The 18,208-nt window shown below is 37.9% G+C and overlaps 1 protein-coding gene across 1 annotated transcript in view; it reads right to left on the bottom strand.

The window, feature by feature from the left end:
* MON2 (MON2 homolog, regulator of endosome-to-Golgi trafficking) overlaps positions 1–18,208 on the bottom strand; it is a 115,585-nt gene that overhangs the window by 45,072 nt on the left and 52,305 nt on the right. The window contains exons 12-22 of the mRNA XM_006767132.2: positions 12,906–13,138; positions 11,162–11,243; positions 10,230–10,414; positions 9,354–9,466; positions 8,920–9,024; positions 8,445–8,525; positions 8,294–8,367; positions 8,117–8,207; positions 5,467–5,568; positions 4,281–4,391; positions 1,831–2,006 (exon numbers count right to left, since the gene is read on the bottom strand). Of these exons, the coding sequence (XP_006767195.1) occupies positions 1,831–2,006; positions 4,281–4,391; positions 5,467–5,568; positions 8,117–8,207; positions 8,294–8,367; positions 8,445–8,525; positions 8,920–9,024; positions 9,354–9,466; positions 10,230–10,414; positions 11,162–11,243; positions 12,906–13,138 (1,353 nt within the window). The remainder of the gene's footprint in view (positions 1–1,830; positions 2,007–4,280; positions 4,392–5,466; positions 5,569–8,116; positions 8,208–8,293; positions 8,368–8,444; positions 8,526–8,919; positions 9,025–9,353; positions 9,467–10,229; positions 10,415–11,161; positions 11,244–12,905; positions 13,139–18,208) is intronic.

Here is an 18,208-nt window from a genome sequence, read left to right as displayed (position 1 = left end):
CTCACCACCAGGGGTCAGACACTCAACACAGGAGCTGCCCCCTTGTGGTCAGTGCATTCCTACAACTGCTGCGGCAGCACGAGCCTCTCCTGCAGACACTCCTCCTGTGCGACCCTCCCCCATCCAGACTGGACCGCAATAGGGACTGACTGGGTGTGAGCCCACAGCCGCTTCTCCATCATGGGTATGCTGGTATTGCCCTAGGATGGGCACACTGAGACCACAACATAGTGGCAGCGAGCCTACTGAGCGGCAGCAGCAGGCGCAGTGGGGCCAAGATGGAGCGGGAGCAACGTGGCGCCTGGCCTGGGCTCTGACTCCTCCCCGGCCACCTCCTGTTTCATGCACTATTACATCCCTTGGGGATGTTAGACTGCCAGTTTTGGCCCAATCCCTGCAGGTCACACTGAGGGACCCCACCAGTGCATGAATCCATGCACCGGGCCTGTAGTTTAGTTATATACCTTATGGTAATTTGGACTACAATACACTAAGCAAAGCCAGAAATCTGGGCATTATTCCTGATTCTGTTTCCTAAAACCCTTTCCCCCTAAAAGTTAATCTGTTAATAAGTAGCTCAAATCCATCTCCTCTCTATTTCTAGAGAGCACAGTAGGCTTTCCCATCCACTCCTCCAGGCTGCTTGACACAGTGATACATCTCATATGCATATCAGATACATTTACTCCTCTGATTAAAATCCTAAAATACCTCCCTAATACATTAAGGATAAGTCCAAGTAGTTTATGAAAGCATATAATATCCTTCATAATTTTGGTTCTGTCCTTCCCCAGGGGCAGAGGCCCCTCCAACTGGATTATTATACTTCTGTAACATAAAAAACTATTCTCTTACTAGGATATCCTACTTATAGGGTTTGTTCCTTTTCCATAGGATTCTACTTTTATTTTTTATTTTTTATTTTTTTTTTATATTTTATTGATTTTTTACAGAGAGGAAGGGATTCTACTTTTAGAGCAGGAGCTATTTATCTGTGTAATCAGAATAACTAGAAAGCATAGTATTTGGAATATACTAGGCACAGAACCAATCCCATATAATAAAAAGAGAAAAATGTAATGGCTTAATGACCGGAACGACTGATTGACCAGTCGCTATGAGGTGCACTGACCACCTCTCAGTCCCTCCTGAGCCCACAGGATCCGATCGCTGGATAGCCAACAGAGAACCACGGAGAACTGGAGTGGGTGGCAGTGGGGCGGGACTGGGGACTGGCGAGCTGGCAGAACGCCGACCTCTTGGTCCCTCCCCCATCCCCGCAGGCTCAGATTGATCGCCCGGCCAAGAGGGAACTGGGGTGGGCGGCATTGGGTGGGACTGGCGAGCAGGCAGACGATGGCTCTGATCGCAGGCTAGGCCTAGGGACCCTACTCATGCACCATTTCATGTGCTGGGCCTCTAGTGTTTAATAAATGAACAAATCAATGAAAAAGGGTTACTTAAAAGCAATTTCTTAGACTTCCCAATATATGCAGAGAGGTCAAGCCATAAATGTAAATTTACTTTTTACCAAGTATTTAACAAAAGAAAGCCCAATCTTTGCATGTGCTATAAAGTTTGTTAGATTGATACATTTATCTGAAGAACCTGTATCCTTGTATAAATGTCAATAAACAGCAATTTTCCCATCCTTCCAAAACAAAAGTGAGCCCTAATAATTCACTGTAGCCACTTGAGGGTAGAGTTAAGAAAAACTGTAGAACTTGAACTTAAGCAGAAAGAGTATATATAAAAAATTGCGACTACTACAGATTTTAGGATGGATTCCCTTTTTCTGTTACTTTTTGAAAGTTAATTTGAAATACTTACCCTTGGTCATTTCTGATTGCTCCCATGACTCCAAGCACTAATGGCCATCCAGGTCCAAGACTATCTCCCTGACTCTGCAAAATTTGCAACACACATTCTAGTTGCTTGAGTCGGATATCTGGATGGTTAATATTGGACATCTCCTTTAATGGGTTCAATAAAAGCAACTGCAGTCTCTGAAAAGAGGGCAAGAAAGTAATTAGGACAAGAAGCCCAAAAAGACAGAAAGGCTCTGCTGAGACTTTTTAAGTTCAAAATCACCTCCAATCAGACTGCAATGGTAAACACAAATTTTATAGTAAAATAAACATTGAATATAATTTTCTAACAGGAATCATTAGGGGTTATTTTGTCATCTATATTGTTTTTTAATTTAAGAGAAAATAAAAATCAATCTTTTAAGATGTTAGAATTCAGGCCGAGACCGGTTTGGCTCAGTGGATGGAGCGTCGGCCTGCGGACTGAAAGGTCCCGGGTTCGATTCCAGTCAAGGGCATGTACCTGGGTTGTGGGCACTTCCCCAGTGGGGGATGTGCAGGAGGCAGCTGATCGATGTTTTTCTCTCATCGATGTTTCTACCTCTCTATCTTTCTCTCTTCCTCTCTGTAAAAAATCAATAAAGTATATTTTAAAAAAAAGATGTTAGAATTCAGGATAAATGGGGAGTGACCTTATGTTAAAAGATATTAATAATAATACATATAGAAATAAATCTCACTAAAGGAAATATATCTATATAATATCTAGCTGTATTTGTAAAAAGGAAAACAATTTCCAAATTCTAAAATTACCTATCATTTACTCTATTAATGTATAGCATATGTATTTAAATTTAAAATTCTCAATACTTCTAAAACATGAATAAGTATGGTAAACAAAGATGACATATAAGCACAAAATCTGCTGGAGAGTTTTTTTAAAAAAAGCAGCACTCCTTTCTATTACTTTCAGCAGCTGAAAGCACTTGCTTCATTTTTAAGTTTCTTCTCTCCAAAGATTCATTTATTTGGTTCACTGATTGAACACACATTTGTAAGGTCTCACTATGTGCAAGGTATTAAGCTAGACATTGAAGATACACATAAACAAGGGTTTTCTTTTCAAAAAAATTGCAGTAGGAAAAAAATATGAAATCACTAAAATAAAAGCTCTATAAAAATGTAGAACTTTTCTGTTTTGCCCATCATTTTACTCCAAAAGCTAAAACACTGCCTGCCTTACGTACTTAATAAGTATCCTATATAATAAAAGGCTAATATGCAAATCGACCGAACAGCAAAACGACTGGTTGCCATGATGCACACTGACCATCAGGGGGAAGATGCTCAATGCAGGAGCTGCCCCCTGCTGGTCAGTGCGCTCCCACAGGGGGAGCACCACTCAGCCAGAAACCCTGAACTTCCTTGCGGCTGGCAAGCGCAGCAGCAGTGGCAGGAGCCTCTCCCACCTCCGCAGCAGTCGGATATCCCCCAAGGGCTCCCAGACTGCAAGAGGGCCCAGGCTGGGCTGAGGAACCGGCCCCCCCCAAGTGCACAAATTTTGTGCACTGGGCCTCTAGTTTGATGAATAAATTTGTAGAATACAATTACAATGCAGTAAGATAATGAGAGCAATGGGAATAGTTGCTTCATTAAATGCTTCATTCCTACTCAATCTTCAAACAATAAACCTTTGGTGTACTTTTAGAGCTTGTTTGGAGGTTCTAGCAGGGGAGCGCAGCTACTCGTGTACCCTTGACCAAAGACCGGTCCTCTCCTGGGGCAGGGGGGGGAAGGTCGTCCTCTTCAACCGAGCGCGCAGCCTCGGGAGGGACGCACATGGATCGGTGAGGGAGGAGGGGGACACCCGCCTAGCCAGCCAGATCAGCCGAATCAACCCTGGCGATCAATGGGGTGACAGATGTCGCAGCCAGATCGCCCTCACATCCAACTTTTAAAAAACTGTATAAAATATATATGACTGATTAGTTGAGTCAGGACAAAGAACTCAAGACTAATGTAAACTATGAAAACATAAAATAACTTTGTAAATTACTGAAAAATAAAAATCTATTTTACTGTGTTCATCCCTTCTGCCACTTGTTTTCTCCCCATGTAAGGGTAATGAGAAGAAAAATGTCAGAGATAGGTAAGGACCAAAGAAAGAAAAAGAGACTAATAAAATAGGGCCCCAAAATGAAGCCCCAACACTGAAAGTTCTGGACTGGGAGACAAATTCCAGGTAGTTTATTAACTTAGTTCAATGTCATGCACAAGAAAGTTTCTACAACATTAGATAACAATAATCCTAAATATCCAGGTACATCAACCTGGAGACCCATGGCCTACATATCATTGTTTAAGCAACAAAACCCACTTTTAAAATATCAGCCATTTGATAAATTAAGAAAAAATTACATAAGGAAGATGATTTTACATTAAATATTCTTTTTTAAAAAGATTTTTTTCTACCTGGTTTTGTGAAAGTGGAGGATCATGGTTAAATGTTAACCCTGCTTTAATAAGTGAAGTTAAAGCTTCTGCTCCCCATTCTCTCATTCGAGAATTTGGATGCTGGCAGACCTGAAGGTAAATACATTGAACAAAAATTAAATATATAACTTATATACTTAAGCTTACATATCAATTTGAGAAAAGAAAAATAAAAACATTACATTTTTTATCCTTTCACATTTAAAAAATTATATCAAATATTCATCAATAAGGGTTGAAGGAAATATTGTATCCAAAATATAGGTAAGCTTACCTTCTGAATAATGGGTAAGAGGAAGCAATAGAGAGACAGAAGATAAAAGATGAAATCAAACAAGTCACAGAAAAGAAAGGATTTCATGAAAGTAAATGATGTCATCAGAATAAACAAAAGAAGCAGATACTAATGTTTCTAATTAGGTCTACCCACATAAATAATGTGCTACAATTTAAAAATGGCATTTTTTGCCATTTGAGGAGAATATCCATAATAAAGAAATCTGCGTATGTCCTTTAACAGTTCATAAAAGTAATCCAAATAAAATGGGGAGGGGGGTGGAGAAAAGCACTAGCACTTTTGTTTTTCTTATTAAAAATAATACCTTTGTCAGGTTACTAAATTAGTATCAAATGACCATGGCATCATAAACCAAAACTGCACATACACATGTATACTGATAGAAGCAGCTATTATTAAGCTAATGATTAAGAATCACCCCAACTTGAATACTAGAGAATACAAATCCAGATAAAATTCCGTGGTGCCATCTACAAGTAGTGATACCAAACAGGTTTTTCCCCTTGTAGGAGATCTATCTCATAATCATGGGAAAGGCTGTAAAACAGGAGAGTTTACTACTAAATCTGTCCCAATTGCCTTGAACTAGCTAAAAATAAGGTGATTAAAAGATGTATCATAAAAGAAAGGGAACCCAAACTAACAGCTGAAGGAGACTTTAGAGATTTTATTGATATAGCACCCATTTTCAGCCCAAAACAAAAAGAATTCTTTCAGCAAGATAATTAACTTCAGTCCCTGATAAAAATATATAGATAAAATTAATCCTGATTTTGTGTATGGATATCCAGAATTATTAGTTCATTGTGTTAAGTCTTTATTCTTAACAAAAATAAATGAATATAATAATTTTTAAAAAGAAGTTACCTCAAGTAGATGACCAGTTAGAGGTCTCCATAGAATTTCTATTCGGTGCATGTTAACTAGACCAGTTTCTAACAATTTAGCAACAGCAAAAAGAGAGGGTTCCTAGAGAGAAAACATATTACATCTTGGTATTTAAAGAAAAATTTGAGTACTTGGAACTATAAATGAAACTGAGAACACTCTGAAGAGCATGACTAGAACTAATATATGACTAGTTAGTACAAAGTTAGCAATAAAGATAATAAAACCTCAGTCCTCATGAGATAAGCCTTTCTGCCCAACCGCAAGTATCCAGAATAGCTCCTAATTTGAAAATTTAATTATAAAGAGAATGAATTAGTGAGGGAAAAGTGAAATTCAAAAATTTCAGACACAGAAAATGACTAGTTTTCTAACCAGAAGGAAAGGATTCTGCTATGGGCTGAATTGTGTCCCTCTAAAGCTCACAAGTTGAAACCCTAACCCCTAATGTTACAGTACTTGGAGAGAGAGCCCATAAGATAGATCATTGACATTAAATGAGATCATAGGATTATACAATCCTGATACAACAGGATTAGTGTCCTTATGAGAAAAGATACCAGAGAGCTTGCAAGCACGTACTCCCTCTCTCTTGATCTCATTGAAGAAAATGTATAGATATCCAGGCCTCATACCCAAAGATTCTTACTCAGGAAGCCTAGAATGTGGCCCTGACATTTATATTTTCAAAAAAATCTCATAGCTGACTTTGATGCACACAAAAGTCACTAGTGAAGTGGTTTAAAATGGAGGTCTGGAATGAGACATATATGGGTTTAAATCTAAGCTTCACCAATTACAAAATAGGTGATCCCAGGCAAATTACTTAAGCTATTTCATATTTCATATATAAAATGGGGATAGTGCTACTGAACCTTACAGAGTTGTTTTCAATAATTAAATAACATACTGTAGTGTCTGACATTCAGTAAACAAACTATTATTTTGCTTTATTATTCATTATTAGGCTTTATTCTGTTAAGTTATTTTTGTTATTGATATGACCATGGTACTATGCCTACACAAGTATCATTAACATCACCTCCTTCTAAAAAAGAATTTGAAGGCTTTACCACCAGCTACTTCCTTAACACATTAGCACAAATTCCTGCAATGAGGACCAAAATGAGATGACTGGTCACTATAAAGCCACAGACAATTAATATATACATCTTTAATACTAGAATATGTAACTTACACTGATAACTAATAAACTATAAAAATGTAGAAAATAAGATGTTTCTACTCATTTTAGCATCTGCATATTTAGAATTTTTATAGAAAGCACAGGGTTTTTTTTTTGTTTTAGTTTCCACCAGTTTTTGTTTTTTCTTTATTGATTAAGGTATTACATATGTGTCCTTATCCCCTCATTGTCCCCCCACATCCCACCCCCAACTCATGCCCTCACCCCTCTGGTGTCTGTGTCCATTGATTAGGCTAATATGCATGCATACAAGTCCTTTGGTTGATCTCTCAGAAAGCAATTTAATAATACTCTCTTATGCCTACATCACTAGCACTAGCCAGTTTGACTCAGTGGATAGAGCTTTGGCCCATGGGCTAAAGGGTCCCAGGTTCGATTCCAGTCAAGGGCATGTATCTCAGTTGCAGGCATGATCCTCAGCCATAGTCAGGGTGGGAGGCAACCAGTCAATGTGTTTTTCTCACATCGATGTTTCTCTCTCTGTCTCTTCCTTTCCTTCTACTCTCTCTAAAAATCAATGGAAAAATATCCTTGGGTGAGGATTAACAACAACAAAAATCATTTTTGCCCAGCCAGTGTGGGTCAGTGGTTAAACATCGATCCAGGGTGAGGCAAAAGTAGGTTTACATTGTTTGTATGGAAATTAATACAATAATTAATAAATAATAATACAAGAATAAACTGTTTTGCATACTCACAACCATAAACCTACTTTTGCCCTACCCTGCATTATTGTTTTAAATTAATAAATAATAATAATAATTTCTCTATAAGTACATTTTTCTTGTGTACTGAATATTTTTCAAAATGTTTTTAAAAAGAATAATACAGCACCATATTTAGAAATAAAATTCTATAAAATGTCACAATAATACTTACAATTTATGATTGGGACAATACAAGATTTAAATCAAGGAATATAAGTCTCAGTTTCTCTTGCCTTTGTTGGGACAAAAAATAAGATGCTTATCATTTCTTTCTGAAGGTAATAAATGACTCTCCCTACCTTGGAAATTAATTTTTTGCTTTGTTCATTGATGACATGAATAGAAAATACTTTTGAGATAATGTCTTTTTATATTCAAAATATCATTCCTATTATAACTGGGAAGCACAGGAATATTTTGATTTATTTATATCTTAAAAATTATTTAAAGTAAAATGCTTTCTACATTTTACAATGAATAAATATAGTTGGACTATTTATACATAAGACTCCCAGGAAATAATTAAAAAACATAGAATGCAAATTTATTCAAATCAAAATTTGATTTATGATCCATAAACAGTAAAAACTCAACAGAGTAGGATTAGCCTATAAGATATTGGTCCCATTAGTAAGATACTAATATCATGATGAGTACACACCTTATTTAATTAAGTAATGTACTATATTTAAAATACAGAGGTAGAATACCACACCTTATTATTTCCATAGGCCATATCCATTGCTTCTACGGATAAGGAGCAAAGCGCATTTATTAAATGGTGCAATGATACGTCATCAAGGTACCTGAAATAAAAAAATGAATAAGCCATTCTGATCTAAAATAAATAGCTAATAATAATGTTTCTACCAATTTAAAAACCTGATCTTACTGTGAGCTTTCAAACAATCTTGAAAGTATATTGGAAATCACTGGTAAATCTGTCATCACTGCTGTTGTTAGAACCTAAGAGAAGAATAAAATTAATGTAACATATGAACATTGTGGGAAGCACTAATTGAGTAAGAATGACTAGAACTTACTGTACTGGGTCCTTCTACAGCTCTCCCAGGTTTCAAGGCACCACCACTACTAGGCTTTAATCCCAGAATCCATACAAGATGCTGAAAATGTTTTTAAAAATCAAAACAAATAAATTTATAAGCATAAAAATTCTAATAATGAAAATTAAAACTCAGTAGTAATTTTTAATAACTAAAACTAAAATCAGTAGTAGGCTTCTAACAACCAAATTTAAATCAGCAATTAATAGTCATATAAAATACTTATTACACCAAGCATAAGCAGAACTTAGTCTAGAACTTAGACCATTATGAGAAGTATTCCATTATTTCATACAACATAAGCAATGTCTTCTTTCCCTTCCAACTTCTCCCTTCTCATATTTACTGCTTATTCCTTCAGCCTGTTCGAAGTACCAATCGACGTTGCTTAGTTTAATTGTTAGCACTTAGATATAAAACAAAACTGACCTCTGATCCAGAGACTACAACATACCTGTAGAGTTGCCAAGACAAGTTGCCACGATGTTCCAAGAACAGCCCCATGACAGTGTGCCAAGTTAAGTAAAGTCCTCATACACTGGATATTTTTGGATGTTAACTATTTAGAAAAGGATATATTTGCAGAACTGTTATGCATTCTTGAAAATTAAAAGCTTGTACAGCAGCATTATCAAATTCAAATAAAAAAACACCAAAAATATTAAGAAAATAGGTTTGGATGGTTTTACACAGAATACATTCATTTCCTTAAAAGTTGTGTTATCATAGTTGATTATGATAATGTCAACTGCATATTTATCTATTTTCTTCTAAAGATAACACCCAGGTAAAAGAAAGTAAATAAGTATAAAGATACATTTTGGCAAAAAAGATACAAAAGTTTCCTTGAAAGTTAATTGGCAAACAAGAAAAGAACAAGTACTCTACCATTACTGTTCCTTGAGGCTGGACTGCTAGTGGCTGACCCACTGCCACTACTTGCTGGTGAGATTCACTTGATGGACTTATCATCATAACACTTTGGCCCTGAATGGAATATGCTACAATAGAAATGAATACCTAAGTAATTCAAATATAACTTTTATGTTGCATTCAAAGTAATGTTATATTTTAAGACATTAATTTGACGAAACTAAATTCAATGATGACTTAGTTACCTATATGCAAACACTTTTAAAACTCAGGAAGGGCAAAAACAAAGGCAAGTTAAGCAAATATTAAGTAAGTTAATTTTCTATGTAACTTTAACAAATTATGTAACTTTGGTAGATTTCTTTGTAAGAACTTAGAATTAGGACTCTATTTTAAACATGTATTCCCAGTAAACTTTTCAATTAAAGTTAGAGACCAAAGTTCACATTTTCAGTTTAAAAATTGAATATCTTATTGAAATATATTTACATTGCATGGAAGAAACTTGAATGTGTTGAAAGTATTAAACAAGGAAAAATTTTTTGAATATCTATTTAATATAAGTAGTTGCAAACATTACTGTTCTACTAGTTCCACTGGAAAAAACATACAAACCACCACCATTTCGACAATATATTATGGTTTACAAAGGATTTCCAGATTTATCTTCACCATTATTGCTTAAAATTACTGTCATTTTCCCCTACCCTAATTTCCATTATTTTTTAAAAGATGAAAGAAACTGAGGTTCAGGGACATTAACTTCTCACAGAGGTCACAGAGTCAGTGAATAGAAGAGCAGAGGCTTGAACTAAGAAGTTCTATAATATTTTCTCTATGCCATTGTCAGCCCACTAGATGAAGAGAACTTTGAGTAAACTGAAGTCTTACATTTATTGGAAAGGGTGGCTGCAGTGGTGGTATTCAACACAGTAAGAGCATAATGGGGAGGCAGGGAACCTTTGCATATTGCAGTTATAAAGGCATCTCTTGAAGTTACTAGGCCCAATCTTCCACAAAGAGCAGCCATAGTCAGTTCAGCTTTTAAAATATTCTCAGTGGCAGCTTCATCTGTGCTGAAAAAATAAAGTATTTCATTAATGTGATTAATATGATTAATTTATTTTTAATTACAGTGCAAACTATGTGGAATTAGGTATTTAAGGAAGTTTTAAGAAAATTTATTAAAAATTGTCAAAATCAATATACTTATGGAGGAATATTAACTAACATATACCTGAAAATTAAAAATATCATTTTAAAATCAGTAAATTCTGCAATTCTGAAGAAAAACAGCCAAGAAATTGAATACTATGATTATAATAATTGTAACAGTAAGGTTTGAAATGAAAAAGCATTCTGTAATTTTAGGACTTTTTTTTCCCAAAACACTAGCAACAATTCTGGTGGGGAGCAAGGCAAGGATAGAATAAGGGAGGAGAATCAAAACAAAGAATAATGCCCTGGCTGGTATGGCTCAGTTGGTTGGGCATCATCCCCTGCACCAGGAGGTAGCCAGTTCAATTCAATCAGGGCACATGCCTGGTTATAGGCTCAATTCCTGGTAGGGGGTACGCAGGAGGCAGGCGATCAATGTTGTGTCTCACATCAATGTTTCTCCCTCTCCTTCCCTCCCCCTTTCCTCTCTCTCTAGGAATCAGTAAACCATTCTAAAAAAACAAACAAAATAAAACAAAGAATAATATTATACACATATAAAAACTAAAATTAGAAAATAATTCTTAGGACAAATTTAAGTAAACTATTTTACTGTGTGTTTTTTAATTGTCAAATGCAATATAAAACTTACAAAGACTTAATACCTGGCATCAAGAAGGAGTGAGAGAGCAGCAAGTAGACCACACCAGCAGGCATTCACCATTTCTTCCCAAACAGCTCTATTAACTTAAACAAAACAAAACAAAACAAAACAAAATAAACTACTTGATGATAATTATAGATGTCATAGTACTTGACAATATGTCAAATTCTAAAATCTCCCTGGTCATCTTATAATATATCAAATATTCCACCAACAACTCAACTATTCAATATTAAAGCTATTATATTTAAAACATATCTGAATAAATAAAAACTTTAAAAGTACATTATAGTTTCAGAATTTAGCAAGCCTTAAAACTAAGTTATTTTAAAATATCAATGGTAAGATATTTCTATATACAAGTTAACTTATATCTTTTAAGAATACATATCAGATCAATTCCTATTCCTTTCCACTTCATTGGGCCAAACTTTCACCCTATGTGATCAGCTGGCAATGAGTCAATGTATTAAGATTGATTATATACATTGGGGATCAAGCAAAAAAGTAAACATGTTGAGTAAAATGGGATCAAGTTTCTCTCTATGGAAGAAGGGAATTACAAATATGGAAATCTAAAAATAGACCTTGTCATATTAAACTGGAATTAGAAAAACTGGTGTGACCTCTTGATATTTCACAGAGAAATATTTTTTTAAATGTAGCTAGATGTGTGCTTGTGTGTATTTCCTATTCAAGTACCAAGAAGTTTACCTAGTGCCCATGTGTTAGTATCTAAATACTATTCTCCACTAAAAGGAACTAGGACTCCTTGGAAAAATAGCTGATTGCTGAACTGGGCAAGACAAAAAACAAGATAAGCTTGGAACATTTTGTTGTATCAGACAGTAAGAATGCTCAGAAAATGACAAAAGGACATGAGGCACACGTGCTATCTTGAAAGGGGGTCCCCATGGCCCTATCGAGGATATCTGAGAGTCAAACCAAATAATGATAATCATAGATTATAATCCTTTGAATAAAATAGGAATCCAAGAATTTATAAATAAACGAAAAAAAATGAGGGAAATATCTTTTAAAGTAAAGGTCTCAAAGTATTTCTCCACAAAAAGTTAATAATTAACTTTACACAGAAGAAACATGGTAGACATCATATTAACCAAATGATAAAAGTTAATATCACCAATTATGAAGCATATTGATGTTTGCTGAACACAGTAAGTATAGCACAGCAACATGTCTGTGGTAGCTCTGCCAAAAATGATTAAATTGAATTTAATTATGAGGAACCAAAGGACAAACCAAAATGACTAGCCTGTACTCTTAAAAAATATCAAGGTCATATAAAACATGAAAAGAATTAAGGAACTTTCCCAGATTAAAGGACAGTACAGAGTCAGAGAACCAAATTTAATAGGTGATCCAGGAACATAAAGGGGCAACAGACAAAATTTAAAGGGGGTCTGGAATTCAATGGTAATATTGGATTGATGCTAAATTTTTAATGGGAACTGTACAGTAGGTTCTGTCCTTAATTCTAGAAAATACACATTAAAATATTAAGGGATAATGGGGCCTCACGTCTGCAACTTACTAAAATGGTCCAGAAAAAACGTATAGTGACATGTATATAAATAGAAGAAATGATAACACAAATAGGGTGGTATTAACAATTGTGAAATCAGGGTGAAGAATATATGAGAACTCTATTATTTTTGCAACTTTTCTATAAATTTCAAATTATTTCCAAATAAAATTAAAAATATAGAATCACAATAACACACCTATTTCCTTATCCATTTCATCTGCTGTTGACTGTAATTCTTGCTGTTCTGATGACTGTGTTGTTGAAGAAGCGGCTTCACTGCTAGTCTGACATTCCATTTCAGTCTCTCCCAACTCTCCTTCAATCATACTAGTGATGCCACGGACAAGGTCTAGCAAACAATGGAATGCCACAGACATGGCATAACCTTCTGGTATAGTTGGGGGCTCAACTTTGTCCAACATCTCTAGGCTGAAATTATGAAAAAAACAGAACACTAATGAGAAGTTACAATGATGAAAATACATGAAACTAGTTCTATAATATGTAAATTCTAGAAATTAAATTTCATAGAATAATAAAAGTAAGTGGACATTACTGTTTGTTTTCTCGTCCTACAACTAAGAAACTGATTAGAAAAATTACAATCTGACCACTGCCATAACTAATTATTTGAATAATTTACTTTTTGCCTCTCCCCCAATTGTGTCAATATTTTCCCTGAATTGTTGATATTAAAAAAATAAAGACTGGGGTGGGGGGTAAGAGATCAACCAAAACACTTGTATGCATGCAAATAAGCATAACCAATGGACACAGACACTAAGGGGGTGAGGGCATGTGCTGGGGGGTTGAGGTGGTCAGGGAGAGGTCAATGAGGGAAAAAGGACACATATGTCTCTGACCTGGTGCTTTTAAAATAAGGTGTTATCGAACCATATCAAAATTACAGCTAAAATACAGAACAACCACCATTCAGAACTGCCTGAAAGCTAATTGATTGGAAGTTGTACAGCTAGAGAAATAAAGAAGAAAGCACATTGAGACTGGTAGGAGGGCTGGAGGCAGGGAATGGGCTGGTCCAACACCTATGTGTGCTTAATTTGGTGGAAGATTGTCTCTGCGGGGGCAGCCTGTGAAGAGCACGGATCCCAGCCCCAGACCAGACCCCCAGTCCAGGGTCCCAGAGCTGGGAAGAGAAGTCCCCATAACTTTCAGGCTATAAAAACCAGCAGAGATTGTGGCTGAGTGACAGAGGGGCTGCTGGAGACTCAGGTGTTTCTTTTAAAGGGCCTATGCACTAACTTACAAGGTCCCTCTTCCTCTGAGCTCCAGGGCTGGGTAGTGGCTCTGGGGGACTCAAACATAGATGGGAGGAACTGGATTATCTGACATCAAGGCAGGAACTCAGGGGTGGCTTTCTCCCTGATGGGGGTGCTCTCAGGGGTCACTGTTCCTGTGCTGGGACCTCTCCATTGGCAGGGCTGACTAGCAGCCATATCTGATTTCCATCAGTATGGCCCACACTGTTTCCTCCACCTTGGTGATTCCTGAGACCTCACCCCATCTAATTTTCAGTCCCACCCAACCTGTTTGCAGTGGCTTTTCCATATGAATGGCCTGACCTTGCTCAGGTTTCAGACTTTGCTAAAATCTTTCAAACAAGCTGCAGCTGGTATCAGCATGCCCCAAACTGATCAATAAAGAGCCCAAGACCCTGCACTAGCACCAGCCTGCCTTGCTTCACAGCTGGCTTCACCTGGGCATCTCTAAGCACCATACAAATAGCTCCTGCAGGGTGGCCCCAGGCAGTGGCTAACTTTGCACCTCTCTGGAGGCCCTAGAGCCAGTGCACCCGGTGGACAGCTTCAGACCATATCAGATTACAACACTACACATCCACAAGCAACATACTCAAGAGGCAGACTCAGTGAGCACCAAAGCCCCACTGAAGCAAGTCCTGCTCCATAAGGCTGTTTCCTGCACAGCAGCTCTCCCACTGTACTTGCAGCTGGTCCTCACAGCCAATTAGCCTAGAGATCAATTCCTCCCAGTGATGCCAACAGCAATCAAGGCTCAAATATTAAACTGTGCACACAGCCCACACAGGGGTGCACCTAGAGTGTCCAGCTCAGGTGACTGAGAGGCTGAGCCACAGGGCCCTACAAGACACCTACTACATAAGGCCACTCTACCAAACCCAGGAGACATAGCAGCTCTACCTATACATAGAAACAAACACAGGGAAGCAGCCAAAATGCAGAGGAGACAAAAAAACACAGAAACAAGGAAACTATTGGATACAGAATTCAAAACCATAGTTGTAAGGTTAATCAAGGATCTTTATAAGACTTTCAAGGATCTAAGTGAGAATGTAAGACATGAAAAAGGACCAGTCCGAAATTAAGCATACATTAACTGAAATAATTTACAGGGATTCAACAGTAGAGTAGAGGATTCCAAGAAGCAAATCAACAAATATGAGGAAGCAAAAAACACCCAAGCAGAAGAACAAAAAAAAAAAATGAAGCTAGTGTAAGGAGCCTCTGGGATAACTTCAAGCATACCAATTGCATTACGGGGGTGTCAGAAGGAGAAGAGAGATAAAGATATTTAGAACCTATTTGAAGAAATAATGACAGAAAACTTCCCCTACCTGGTGAAAGAAATAGACTTATGTGTCCAGGAAGTACAGAGTACCAAACAAGAGGAACCCAAAGAGGTCCACACCAAGACACATCATAATTAAAACTAGAGGCCCGGTGCACGAAATTCATGCACTGGGGGTGGAAGGGTCCCTCAGCCCGGCCTGCGCCCTCTCACAGTCCGGGACCCCTCTCTCCTTACCACCCACCTGCTCACTGTTCCTTATGCGCTTGGCTTGCTGCTCCTTAGCGCTGCCACGGAGGCAGGAGAGGCTCCTGCCACCACCACTGCGCTTACCAGCCATAAGCCCAGCATCTGGCTGAGTGGCGCTCCCCCTATGGACCGCACTGACCACCAGGGGGTAGCTCCTGCATTGAGCATCTACCCCGTGGTGGTCAGTGCGCATCATAGTGACTGGTCATTCTGGTCATTTCTTCGTAATGATCGCTTAGGCTTTTATTATATAGATGCCAAGGGTTAAAGACCAAGAGAGAATTTTCTCTTAAAATCAGCAAAAAAAGCATTAGTTAGCTACAAGACAGTGCCCATATATATGACTGTTGGCTAACTTCTCAACAGAAACTTTGCAGGCCAGAAGGGAGTGGCAAGAAATATTCAAACTGATGAATAGCAAGGACCTATAAGCAAGATTACTCTACCCAACAAAACTCTCATTTAGAACTAAGTGTCAGATAAAGACCTTCACAAAGAAGAAAGAAGAAAGAAGAAAGAAGAAGAAGAGGAGGAGGAAGAGGAAATAAAAAAATATGAACAAAAAAAAGAAAAAATATAAACTATAAAATGGCAACAAAAACATATCTATCAACAATTGAATCTAAAAATCAAAATAAACAAACAAGAAATCTAATGAACAAGATAAACTAGTGAATAAAAAAGAATCAGAGGCATGTAAGCATGAAACAGACTAAGGAATCTCAGAGGCGAAGGGGAAAGGAGGTTCGAAGAGATTAACCAAAGATTTTACCTGTGGACACAGAAGGGGTGAAGGCCTGGGGCAGGGCAGGAACTGGGTTGAGGGGGACAACGGGAAAAAAATGGGGATCTCTATAGTATTCTCAACAATAAAAACTAAAAAATAATAATGAGTAAATAAAATAGGTATTATCAAATCAAATCAATCCTATAAAAAGATGCTTGCTCACTGGGGAAAAGTATTGTGAGATACTGAGCTCACCTATCATCTCAGATACAATCTGCTAACCCGATGAGAATAACAGAGCATCAGTGCGTCAACTTCAAACTTCAGAGCAATTTTTACCCATGGTTAGGACAAGGCTTTCAAAAGGCAAGAAAACTTTTGTCTTATATCATGGCAAATAGGGAATTATGGTTTTAACTTCCTTTATTTTAAGATACTAGAGGCCCGGTGCACAAAATTCGTGCACAGGAAGGGGGGGGAGGCAGGGAGGGTATGTCCCTCAGCCCAGCCTGCACCCTCTCCAATCTGGGACCCCTCGAGGGATGTCCGACTGCCCGTTTAGGCCCAATCCTACATTGGGATCGGACCTAAACAGGCAGTCTGACATCCCTCTCACACTCCGAGACAGCTGGCTCCCAACTGCTCGCCTGCCTGCCTGCCTGATTGCCCCTAACCGCTTCTGCCTGCCAGCCTGATCACCCCCTAACCACTCCCCTGCCAGCCTGATTGATACCTAACTGCTCCCCTGTCGGCCCAATTGCCCCCAACTGCCCTCCTCTGCCAGCCCGGTCACCCCAACTGCCCTCGCCTGCTGGCCTGGTCCCCAACTGCCCTCCCCTGCTGGCTGGGTCACCCCCCCCCACTGCCCTCCCCCTGCTGGCCTGGTCGCCCCCAACTGCCCTCTCCCTGCTGGCCATCTTGTGGTGGCCATCTTGTGTGTCAGAGTGATGGTCAATTTGCATACTACTCTTTTATTAGATAGGATGTTGAGATAATTCAATGTAGAGAGAATAATTCAAGAGGGAAAGAATTAATGGTGCTGGAAATGGATGTTCACATGTAAAAGAGTGATATTGGAGCCCTATCTTAAACCATTCACAAAAATGAACTCGAAATCAATCAATGACCTAAATATAAGAGCTGAACCTAAAAACTCTTAGAAGGAAACATAGGCAAAAGTCTTTATGACCTCAAATTAGGTAATGAATTGTTGGATATGTTAACAAAAGCATAAACAAAGAAAAAAATAGACAAAATGAATTCATTAAAATGAAAAAACTATAGCCCTGGCTAGTGGGCTCAGTGGTTAGAGCATTGGCCTGGGCACTGAAGGATCTTAGGTTTGATTCCCAGTCAAGGACTAATAAAAGGGTGAATTTTATGGTATATGAATTATATCTAAAAAACAAAATCAAAATCACTAAGAAAAGCTAATAAAAGTTATTTCCTATCCCAAAGTCTAAATATTGCTGAATCATAATCAAGTCTTGATAAGGCAGCAAATTTATTAAAAAATGTAAAACCTAGAATAAAAATACCATGTATAGCAGGGGTCCTCGAACTACGGCCCACGGGCCACATGCAAATACAAATATTGTATTTGTTCCCGTTTTGTTTTTTTTACTTCAAAATAAGATATGTGCAGTGTGCATAGGAATTTGTTCATAGTTTTTTTTTAAACTATAGTCCAGCCCTCCAACGGTCTGAGGGACAGTGAACTGGCCCCGTTTAAAAAGTTTGAGGACCCCTGATGTATAGCTATTATTTATTGAGAAATTACTCTTAACCTGAGACTCTAGTTTTATATATATATATATATATACTAGTAGCCTGGTGCACGAAATTCATGCACTGGGGTGGTGGGGGGGGGGGGCGAGGAAAGGGCCCCTCAGTCTGGCCTTCACCCTCTCCAATCTGAGACCCCTCAGGGAACGTCCAACTACCTGTTTGTGCCC

The sequence above is a fragment of the Myotis davidii genome, unplaced genomic scaffold (genome assembly GCF_000327345.1).
Source record: "Myotis davidii unplaced genomic scaffold, ASM32734v1 scaffold402, whole genome shotgun sequence".
Classification (NCBI taxonomy): Eukaryota; Metazoa; Chordata; class Mammalia; order Chiroptera; family Vespertilionidae; genus Myotis; species Myotis davidii.
Note: the sequence above shows the minus strand (reverse complement) of the source record. Positions and strands in the feature narration are given on the sequence as shown.